Here is a 12,495-nt window from a genome sequence, read left to right as displayed (position 1 = left end):
AGCCCACTCTTCCATAGCAATTTTAGTCAGGGGGTAATTCCTCAAAATTCCTTCTATTGCAGCCCATTGCAGCCCACTCTTCATAGCAATTTAGGAGGGGGGGGGGGGTGATTCCTCAAAAGTCCTCCCATTGCAGCCCATTGCAGCCCTCAGGGATAATTCGTAATTCCTCGAAAATCCTCCCATTGCAGCCCAACTCTAACATAATTTTAACCCCTCTGATTAAAATGCCTCGACACTCTTACATCAATTAGATAAATTAGACAAATTACCCCCCCCCCCCCCCCCTCCTACAACAAAATGGGAGGATTTTAGGGAGGATTTTCGACCCGGGGTCTTTTCCGTCATCAAAAATGCTGCCCTTCTATGCCGATTTTGCTTATCATTTTTGCCCAGATGTCCTCACCATTTGTTGAAGTGAAAAATCATGAATATAAGCTTTCAGGAAGCAATTGCTACCAGTTTTCAGCAGCATAGACATTTTTGCACTAACAATCAATAACTTATCTTGAACTTTGATCTCAGAGTCATTTTTTGGGATTTTTCCGTTTTGCCCCCTCCCCCCCCCCCCGTGCCCCCAGCTTAGTGGGCTATCTTTTACGCGGCCCCCAGGGGCACGTGCTATTTTACATGGTAACGTGCAATATAACAAATAATTTGTAACTGGGGGCGTAAGAAACACTGGGGTGGCAAAACAGAATAGATATATTTTTTGATTGGAGAGTTTTATGACACGCTCTCATTGGCTAAGGATATCAAGTGATGGAAGCAATGATTTTTCCTAATGTTTCTTCCGTATTTTTATAAGTTAAAACAATTTGAGCAAATAAATTAAATTAGAAAAAAGAAGAACTCTTTGCTTTGTCGATTGATAACTTTTCATAACTGGATCTATGTATTCGTCATCTGACATCTTCTAAGACAGAAGATTGATTTGATTTGCTCACAGCTTGCTAAAAGAGATTGAGAGACCAGTTCTTCAGGAACTAAGACTGAATTTCTTTCCTAAAAAATCATGGAAATAATTTTTTTTAAAACTTAGCGAGGCAAATCGGTACTGAATGCTGCATACATTTATATTACTTTTACTTTTGCTAATGCTTTTAATTACCTTTAAATTTATTGTGTTGTGGAAAAAATCGAGTTGTCTGACCAGAATTGTTTGAAATTGGAATCGACTACCTTTTCAAGTGAGCCGCAGAAAATTTTTTTTAGATAATTTGGCATATAGTGGTAGATTGTCTTTGGATCCAGAGCAAAAAAGATTTTGAAAGCCAAATTTGCCTTCCACTTAGATGAAAACCTCCACAAAAAAACGTGCTTTAGACCGACAGGCGGGGTAAACTAATTCAGAGGGCGTATAGGCATTACATAAGTCGCGTAAAAGACAACCCTAGTCGAGCTTACTCGCCTATCTTGTAATATCTTGTAAGAATCTTGCAAGACTCTTTAACCAAATTGCATAATCTTACAAAAGTTTGGCAAGATTCTTACAAGATGTAACACGATAGGCTTGGAATGCAAGACTCTTACAAGATAGGCGTTTTCTCAAGTATTAATCTTACAAGATAGGCGTTTCATCTTGCACGATTACTTACAAGATATGCGTTTTTTCTTGCAAGAATCTTAGAAGATAGGCGTTTCCTCTTGCAAGAGAAATTTCAAGATAGGCGTTTTCCGGATCTAATCTGTTTCGGCACCCCAGTGTTTTTTATGACCCCCGTTACAAATTAAAAGTTGTTCTATAACACGTTACTATGTAAGAAAATAGCACGTGCGCCTGGCGGTCATAAAAGATTTATGCTCACTAAGCGGGGGGGGGGGGAACAGAATAGATCCCGTTTTTCTTCAAAAGAGTCTTACAAAATGGGCGTTTTCTCTTGTAATATTCCTACAAGATGGTGGTTTTCTTAATCGCTGGAGCCGCTTAAAAGATGGTTCTATTCTAAATTAAAATATCAAACTGTGAAAAATTATCTCAAGTCAATAAAATAATGGACTGAAATTTTCCCTGTTTTTTCTAGGTGTGTTCTCCACCTCCTTTATCATCCGGGCTGGAGAGTGGCTCCACCGGAGTTACAAACAAACAACGGATCTAATCTGTTTCGCCCCACCCAAGCCTAGTGGGAATATTTGTTTTATTACCCCCAGGAGCACGTGCAATATTTTTACATAGTAACGTACTATATAACAACACAATATGTAAAATTATCTGGAATCATAATAAAACTGTCGGGCCGAAAATGAATAGATCCCAAGCAACTATTTGAGATTTTGACACGAACATTAAATCAAATAACAGCAAGAATATATACATTATAGCAATCACATTGTATACTTATAAACATATTTATATTTTTCTAAAACAGTAAATTTAGAGATATATAAGATATATATATATATATATATATATATATATATATATATATATGTATATATATATATATATATATATATATATATATATATGATGTATAAATGATGTATAAGATATATATATATATATATATATATATATATATAAGTGGAAAAGAGGGCCTGCCAGAGTTTTTAGACAACTGGAGGTTACTGCAGGCTCTTACTTCAAAAAGTTTTTGACTGTTAAACAATTTCCGGATCTTTCTTGCTGCTGTTCTATCTTTTGACGTATATTAAAAACAATTTATCGAATTGGTGATTTTTTTCTAATTTTGCCTCCTCGAGGATTGACTAATTTTCTAACCAGAATTTTCTTTTTCCTTGTGCTCTATTAAGGAGACATGAACTTTGGTCCAAATCATGAATATTTTGCGCTCCACGTTCCGACTGTCAGATCTTTGAGGGGAACACAGGATTGATATAATTGACGACACTTGATGTTCTCCAAAAATTCGAACTTCTTTGGCTCTGGCAGCGGTTCTTCATCGGTTATCCAAGAATTATTAGTTTCTCAATTTTATGAGATTTTTTCTAGTTTTCTCAATGATAACTGAATCAGGTTTTGCGTTATTGATTTTTAGTCCATTGAAGCAGGACCAGTATTGAACTTTTTAAAGGTCAAAGTTCAAATTTAAAACTTGGGATCATTTTTCAAAAAAATGCTTATTTGCATGCCTCAGGTTTTTTGAATTTTCAATTGCGTTTTGCTTTTAGTGGGCTATCTATAGCTTGTCCCATGAACTGGAAACAATCAAACATTCGAAAACCTCAAAAAGATCCAACTGAGCATCAATTTGGTCATTTGAAGGCCCACGTTTTTCTATCTAGCTTCGATTCATTTTTTTTCATTTTTTTAAATTTGACGTTGAACTTTGAAATTTGACGTTGATTTTTGCGAACGATTCGAAGCCACTCACCGGTGGCTTCGAAACGTTTGCGTAATTCAAGTTTGTGGGACATGCTATATGTAATTTGTCAAATTAACTTGAAAAAATCGAACGTTCAAAAACTATTATTACATGTAGGTGCGCTAGCAAATCAGCAATGATGACAGATTTTTTTGAAACGTTTGATTATTTCAAATTAATGGGACAGACTATATAGTCTGTCCAATAACCGAAGTAACCGAACGTTCGAAAAACCTGCAATTGAGCATCAATGTGCTCTTTTGAATGTCAACGACTTCTCCCTTAAGCTTTCGTTTATAAATTATTTCTCTATACATAAAATTTTGAACTTTGAAATATAACCTGTGGCTTTCAAATCGTTCGTCTATTTCAACTTTAAGAGACACGCTATAGTAAATTTTTTTGAGTTGCAAAGCAAACTACCTGCATTCAATAACAAAGAACTGATGTTTGTGTACTTTATCTTTAATCTTTGAACTTTGAAACATTCGATAGCGTTGCACTTCGATGGGACTAACCATAATTAGTCTCCTGAAGCTGAATTAATCGAACATTTCAAAACGCTGTCCGCTTAGTAGCATGTTGATAGGTCTTTTCAGACGTTCGATTGTAGTCAGTCCGAAAAAATTGTAACGCAAGCGAACAATCGAAAAACTCGCAAATGAACAAAGAAGTGCAGATCTACGCATGTTTCAATTCTGAGGTTTGATCTTTGAAACGTTCAACAGTGTTGCAACTTTATGAGGCTAGACTGACTATAGTCCAACTTAATGTGACAAACTATCAAACGTTTGTATGGTCAAATTTGAAATTCAAAACATATAATTATCACAACTTAGTTGTTATTAGCTTGCTGGGAGGTTTCCAAACGTTGGCTTACTTAAATATTTTAGCATAAAGTTGCAACGCTATCGATTTGTTCAAAGGACAAAGGTCAATTTTATAAAATCTAGACATCTGGCAAAAGAAGCTCCTTTGCGTGCCTCAAGTTTTTCGAACGTTTGATTGCGTTGAAACTTTATGGGACTTACTATAGCGTGTCCCATAAAGTTGCAGTGACCGAACGTTCCAAAAACACTGTCTACTTTGCTCATATGCTTGCGCAATTGCATGTTTTGGCGTTTTCGGTCATTTCAACTTTATGGGTCAGACTATCTAACATTTGTCCCGTGGAGTTGAAATAATCAATAATAGTCTGTCCTATAAAGTTGAAATAAGCAGACGTACGAAAATGTCTTTTCAAAGGTCAAATTTGAAATTATATCATGCGGAGATCAGAATTTCGCCGTTCATTTGCACGTCGAGAGGTTTTCGAATATTTGCTTGCGTTGCAACTTTATGGTACTGACTATAGTCCGTCCCGTAAAGTTGCAACGCTATCGAACGTTTCAAATGTCAAAGGTCAATTATAAAACCAGCAAAGATCAGTGCTTCGTTTCGTTGTTCATTTGCTTGTCGGGAGATCTTCGAACGTTCGCTTGCGTTGCAACTTTATAGGACTTACTATATATAGTCAAGCCCATATAGTTGCAACGCACGCGAACGTTTGAAAAAAATCTCGGCATGCAAATGAACAACGGAATCTTGATCTCTGCATGTTTTAAGTGTGAACTTTGACCTTTGAAATGTTCGATAGCGTTGCAACTTTATGGGACTGACTATATATACAGCCAATTTTTGTTCATGAAATTGACCAGTGGAATTATCAGCAGACTTCTGAATCTTTTTTTTGTATAGTCAGTCCCATAGAGTAGAAACGCTATCGATCGTTTCACAGGCCAAAGTTTACATTTAAAACATGCAGAGATTAGCATTACGCTGATCATTTGCATGCCGAGACTTTTTCAAACGTTGGCTTGCGTTGCAACTTTATGGGACTTGTATTAAGTCCCATAAAGTTTCAACGCAAGCGAACGTTCGAAAAACTTGGGGCATGCAATATAGATACGTTCTGTATCTTGATCAAAATGTGCCCCACAAAAAAGTTATGCACTCCTCAGTTACACAGCGTCTGCAACTACATTATGAATCTCGTTAAATTATGGCATGTGTGCTTGGGGGTGAGTTTTATTTCTATCATTTGTTTCCACCGATTTGTTCATAAATGAATTGATTCTCCGTTAAATGTTGTTATAATGGATTGAGAAAAAAACTTAAATGTGTATATAGCTGTGAGAAAATGGGCCGGCCAATATTTACCCAATGTTGCGATGGGGTATTTATGAATTTCCAGTTTTCTTCGAAATATTTGAAAGATAGCTCCATATTGGCCTTATTTTGATTATTTTTTGTAATGGGCATATAACTTGTACAACCCCAGGATCTATTCTGTTTGCCCCCCCCCCCCCCCCACCTTAGCGGGCTTAAATTTTTTACACCCCCAGGTGCACGTGCTACTTTTTACATAGTAACGTCCTATATAGCAACAAATAAATTGTAACTGGGGGGGGGGGGGGGGGGGGCGTAAAAAACACTGGCGGGAGGGGGGGGGGGGCGAAACAGAATAGATACCAACCCCAGGTCCCAGTGATATTGGAATTTTTATCGTGTAAGATCTGATAAGATGCTGACTAAGAATATTTATCGTGTAAGATCTAATCAGATCTTACACGATGGAAATTACTCTTATCAGATCTTACACGATAAAAATTCTGGTAAGAAGAATTTTTATCGTATAAGATCTGATAAGACATCTTATGAGATAAACATTCCCCTTATCAGAATTTTTATCGTGTAAGATCTGATATGTCAACGATTTCTCCCTTAAGCTTTCGTTTATAAATTATTTCTCTATACATACATTTTTGAACTTTGAAATATAACCTGTGGCTTTCAAAACGTTCGTCTATTTCAACTTTAAGAGACACGCTATAGTAAATCTTTTTGAGTTGCAAAGCAAACTACCTGCATTCAATAACAGAGAACTGATGTTTGTGTACTTTATCTTTAATCTTTGAACTTTGAAACATTCGATAGCGTTGCACTTCGATGGGACTAACCATAATTAGTCTCCTGAAGCTGAATTAATCGAACATTTCAAAACGCTGTCCGCTTAGTAGCATGTTGATAGGTCTTTTCAGACGTTCGATTGTAGTCAGTCCGAAAAAATTGTAACGCAAGCGAACAATCGAAAAACTCGCAAATGAACAACGAAGTGCAGATCTACGCATGTTTCAATTCTGAGGTTTGATCTTTGAGACGTTCAACAGTGTTGCAACTTTATGAGGCTAGACTGACTATAGTCCAACTTAATGTGACAAACTATCAAACGTTTGTATGGTCAAATTTGAAATTCAAAACATATAATTATCACAACTTAGTTGTTATTAGCTTGCTGGGAGGTTTCCAAACGTTGGCTTACTTAAATATTTTAGCATAAAGTTGCAACGCTATCGATTAGTTCAAAGGACAAAGGTCAATTTTATAAAATCTTGACATCTGGCAAAAGAAGCTCCTTTGCGTGCCTCAATTTTTCGAACGTTTGATTGCGTTGAAACTTTATGGGACTTACTATAGCGTGTCCCATAAAGTTGCAGTGACCGAACGTTTCAAAAACACTGTCTACTTTGCTCATATGCATGCGCAATTGCATGTTTTGGCGTTTTCGTTCATTTCAACTTTATGGGTCAGACTATCTAAGATTTGTCCCGTGGAGTTGAAATAATCAATAATAGTCTGTCCTATAAAGTTGAAATAAGCAGACGTACGAAAATGTCTTTTCAAAGGTCATATTTGAAATTATAACATGCGGAGATCAGAATTTCGCCGTTCATTTGCACGTCGAGAGGTTTTCAAATATTTGCTTGCGTTGCAACTTTATGGTACTGACTATAGTCCTTCCCGTAAAGTTGCAACGCTATCGAACGTTTCAAAGGTCAAAGGTCAATTATAAAACCAGCAAAGATCAGTGCTTCGTTTCGTTGTTCATTTGCTTGTCGGGAGTTCTTCGAACGTTCGCTTGCGTTGCAACTTTATAGGACTTACTATATATAGTCAGGCCCATATAGTTGCAACGCACGCGAACGTTTGAAAAAATCTCGGCATGCAAATGAACAACGAAATCTTGATCTCTGCATGTTTTAAGTGTGAACTTTGACCTTTGAAACTTTCGATAGCGTTGCAAATTTATGGGACTGACTATATATACAGCCAATTTTTGTTCATGAAATTGACCAGTGGAATTATCAGCAGACTTCTGAATCTTTTTTTTGTATAGTCAGTCCCATAGAGTAGAAACGCTATCGATCGTTTCACAGGCCAAAGTTTACATTTAAAACATGCAGAGATTAGCATTACGCTGATCATTTGCATGCCGAGACTTTTTCAAACGTTGGCTTGCGTTGCAACTTTATGGGACTTGTATTAAGTCCCATAAAATTTCAACGCAAGCGAACGTTCGAAAAACTTGGGGCATGCAATATAGATACGTTCTGTATCTTGATCAAAATGTGCCCCACAAAAAAGTTATGCACTCCTCAGTTACACAGCGTCTGCAACTACATTGTGAATCTCGTTAAATTATGGCATGTGTGCTTGGGGGTGAGTTTTATTTCTATCATTTGTTTCCACCGATTTGTTCATAAATGAATTGATTCTCCGTTAAATGTTGTTATAATGGATTGAGAAAAAAACTTAAATGCGTATATAGCTGTGAGAAAATGGGCCGGCCAATATTTACCCAATGTTGCGATGGGGTATTTATGAATTTCCAGTTTTCTTCGAAATATTTGAAAGATAGCTCCATATTGGCCTTATTTTGATTATTTTTTGTAATGGGCATATAACTTGTACAACCCAAGGATCTATTCTGTTTGTCCCCCCCCACCTTAGCGGGCTTAAATTTTTTACACCCCCAGGTGCACGTGCTACTTTTTTACATAGTAACGTCCTATATAGCAACAAATAAATTGTAACTGGGGGGGGGGGCGTAAAAAACACTGGCGGGAGGGGGGGGGGGGGAAACAGAATAGATACCAACCCCAGGCCCCAGTGATATTGGAATTTTTATCTTGTAAGATCTGATAAGATGCTGACTAAGAATATTTATCGTGTAAGATCTAATCAGATCTTACACGATGGAAATTACTCTTATCAGATCTTACACGATAAAAATTCTGGTAAGAAGAATTTTTATCGTATAAGATCTGATAAGACATCTTATGAGATAAACATTCCCCTTATCAGAATTTTTATCGTGTAAGATCTGATAAGACGGAATTTTTATTGTGTAAGATCTGATATGACATGTTTTAATTATTTCAATATAACCGTATAACGTAGTCAGGGTCCTATGAAAAAAAAAATCGGTCAGCTAACCAATTATGAAACAAAAAAATGCTTGTTGATTCTGTTTGGGTGGCAGTTTTATTGTGAGTCTTAACTGGGTACTATGGCTAAACTTAATTTTTCAGCCTTGTTTGATAATGACCGCTTCGGAGAAAGTTCCTGCCACTCAAATATTCTTTTTTACAATATCTTATAAGTCTTAAAAGACAGTATAAGATATTTTTCTCTTTGTTGCTTTGACACTTAAGTATTGCATGCTGTAGTTTTTCGGCTACTGCTTAAGAGAAACTCTGAATTGACAATTCATACTTCAGGAATTTATATAAGAGGAAATTTTTATCGTGTAAGATCTGATAAGACGGAATTTGTATCGTGTAAGATCTTATAAGAGGAATTTTTACCGTGTAAGATCTCATAAGAGGAATTTTTATCGTGTAAGATCTTATAAGAGGAATTTTTATCTTGTAGGATCTTATAAGAGGAATTTTTATCGTGTAAGATCTTATAAGAGGAATTTTTATCGTGTAAGATCTTATAAGAGGAATTTTTATCGAGTAAGATCTTATAAGAGGAAATTTTTATCTTGATCTTATAAGAGGAATTTTTATCGTGTAAGATCTTATAAGAGGAATTTTTTATCGTGTAAGATCTTATAAGAGGAATTTTTATCGAGTAAGATCTTATAAGAGGAAATTTTTATCTTGTTAGATCTTATAAGAGGAATTTTTATCGTGTAAGATCTTATAAGAGGAATTTTTTATCGTGTAAGATCTTATAAGAGGAATTTTTATCGTGTACGATCTTATAAGAGGAATCTTATAAGGGGAACAGAAGATGCATCCCCTCACAGGCTATTAGAAATATGGTTTTGTCAGAAATTTGTCAGATCTTACACGATAAAAATTCCACAATCATTGGGGGGCCCACGAAATATAGCCCCCATTACGGTATGCTTACCATGATTCGAGGGGTGGGGGCTATAGTTTATATGACCACTAAGCTGCTGGGGGGGGTCTATAATGGGAAAGACCAAAATTTCTATGTGTATAGTTGGGTAATGAAGTTACGTTTTTGAACAAGTAGATGCTTCTAGTAATAATTTATTGAGTCTGTTCCATAACAAAGGCGGGAGCTTAACGGCCCGGGGAACCATAGTGGAAAGTTCCTTAAGCTTATAGGGAGGGGGTTGGTGGGATGATATTTTTTATAAAACCGAAAGATATATATACCCACTGTGGATTATCTTAGGGGCCTTTCTCCCATTATAGCCTATCCCCTCGCGAAATTATGCCCCCCCCCCCCACACACACACAATTAAGGTCTCAGTACTATGATGGGGCTACATTATAATTGGTCTTTCCCCATTATAGCCCCCCTCCCCCTTCCCCCAGCTTAGTAGTAGGTGGTCATATAACGTAGAGCCCCTATCGTGGTATCATATACCATGATGGGGGGTGCTGCATGTTTTGTGTGTGGGGGGGGGGGGGTCTCTAACCTTTGACCCCTTTATATGGCCACTTGGCTATTGAGAGAGACCCTATTTTAGTTTGGTATATGTATACGCCGGGGTGATGTCGGGAAAAGTTTTTTTGTTTAGGGTTCTCGACCCAGAGGAGGACAACTTCGTACAGCAAGGAGAGGGATGTACATCTTTAGTCACCAATCATGCAGTTAAGATTACCCAGGCTGAGGTTTGCGCTCGGAATCGTCCTGTTACAATTTATATGTTGTTACATGGCACGTTGCTATGTAAGAAAATAGCACGTGCGCCTGGGGGTCATAAAATTTATGCTCACTAAGCTTGGGGGGGGGGGGGGGGCAGAATAGATCCGTAAATCATTAGGTTAAAATTTAGTGTCTTTCCCAGCCCCCCCCCCCCCCCCCCCCCAGCCAAGTGGTCCGATAACCTATAGCCCCCTAAATCATGGTAAGAATATTTTCCGGTTGTGAACCCCCCAGCGTAGTGAGTGCATATTATTTGCACCCCAATAGTCACGTGCCATAATTTTACACAATAATATACCATGTAATGACAAGTGCTGTTTAACTGGGTGGGGGGGGGGGCTGCATAACGTACTGGGGGTGGGGGGGGGGGGGGTGGGGGGGTGGCACAAACGGAAAAGCTCCCGTAAATCATTAGATATAAATATGACCTCTGTTCTATAGGTTTTCAAATATGCATCCATTAAACTGGAGGGGGGAGGGGGAAGCGAATAAACATACAACCAAAGTTAGGAAACATAATAATCGGGGTCAGAAGATACACACCACATGCCAGTCAACATCTAGAAAAGATGAAAAGTCAGAACTCGCGATTTCCCACCTGAATCTCCGATTACACGTCAGGTGACGCAAACGCGGGACCCAATTCAAATTTATACCAACAATCTTGAATGAAAAATTGTCCCATCGTTAGCCCTTTTTGTATCTGATTAGATTGATATTGATTTGATTTGCTGAATTGATTTCTGAACTGAACTGAGATAATTCTTGCTTGCTTATTTGCTCTTTTGAAGTTTTGTCACGCGTATTCATATTTGAAAAGGTTAGTTGAAACATCATTCAGTCATATTCAAAATAGTTACTAGAAAACCAAGATTCCGATCCCAAACCAGTTCCCAAGATTTCTTCCCAGGATCACAAAAAATATGTAAATTTGCAGCAATTATTACGCTTTGATAACTTCCTTCGATAACGCTTGATGAAATAACCCTTGGGCTGTTGTAAAAGAAAAAAATTTTCTATTTTAGTCACAAGAAGATTGACAGTTTGAGCACGATGCTGTTGCTAGCGCTTTGGCTGATCTTCGGGTCAGCGCTGTTTGGGGAAAACGACGGCAGAAATGTCGTTGTGATAATCCCGATAAACACTACCGAATCGGTCATTGATCCTCTGGAAAACTTGGTGATAGGATCCATCGAGTCTGCAGAATCTACGGATGATAGAATTGACCCGGAGAGACCATACTGGGCAGGTAGAAGAATAGCATCGACGAGTAACACAACTGTACCCCAAAGAGTCGACCCCGAAAGGCCTTATTGGAGCGGTCGACGAGGAGAGACAGAGGCTCCCGACAACACGACAGAGCCGCTCAGGATCGACCCCGAGAGGCCCTATTGGAACGGTCGACGAGGAGAGACAGAGGCTCCCGACAACACGACAGAGCCGCTCAGGATCGACCCCGAGAGGCCCTATTGGAACGGTCGACGAGGAGAGACAGAGGCTCCCGACAACACGACTGAGCCGCTCAGGATCGACCCCGAGAGGCCCTATTGGAACGGTCGACGAGGAGAGACAGAGGCTCCCGCCAACACGACAGAGCCGCTCAGGATCGACCCCGAACGGCCTTATTGGCATGGTCGTCGTGTTAATGAATAAATTATTGCAGGTGAATCGAATGAAAGAGGAAGGGATGCTAGGTTGTAGGCGGTAACAAAGATCTGCTTTTTGGACCTTTTCGCCTTCATCTTGGCATTCATCTTCGACCTTGTGGAGCTGGTGGAAGATTTTTTTGAATGGAGGCTACGATAGGAATGATGGATATGATAACTATTACAACAATGTACATATTTGCACAAAGTTTTAATTATAATTCCCAAAATTTTTGAACGTCCCAAGTTTTTAGCCCGACGGAAAACCCATGATTTTTAAAACCCATAATCGAGGGTGGTCAGAACGAAGTGACCCCTAGTTGGATCTTCGTATATTCCAGGGTTTTCGAGATCTCTAATACTGTATCCCCTCGGCTTGTTCCTCCCACCACCACACTTTCCTTCCCGCACACAATTGCCTTCCAAGAAACCTTTTCTTTCCATTCCCCCGACCTATTTACATTGTGAAGCTCCCGATAATTGAAAGGAAAAAAGTTGGGAACTAATTTATT

The 12,495-nt window shown here is 38.3% G+C and overlaps 1 protein-coding gene across 1 annotated transcript; it reads left to right on the top strand.

Annotated features, from left to right (window-relative positions):
- The first annotated feature begins 10,998 nt into the window (after positions 1-10,998).
- On the top strand, positions 10,999-12,229 carry LOC142345596 (uncharacterized). Its single transcript, XM_075397725.1, has 2 exons — positions 10,999-11,157; positions 11,363-12,229. The coding sequence occupies exon 2, from the start codon at positions 11,391-11,393 to the stop codon at positions 11,988-11,990; it is 600 nt and encodes a 199-aa protein (XP_075253840.1). The 5' UTR covers positions 10,999-11,157; positions 11,363-11,390; the 3' UTR covers positions 11,991-12,229.
- The last annotated feature ends 266 nt before the right edge of the window (positions 12,230-12,495 follow it).

The sequence above is a fragment of the Convolutriloba macropyga genome, chromosome 9, assembly GCF_964194025.1.
Source record: "Convolutriloba macropyga chromosome 9, txConMacr16.3, whole genome shotgun sequence".
In the NCBI taxonomy this organism is placed as follows: Eukaryota; Metazoa; Xenacoelomorpha; order Acoela; family Convolutidae; genus Convolutriloba; species Convolutriloba macropyga.
This window is presented reverse-complemented; position numbering and strand designations above follow the sequence as displayed.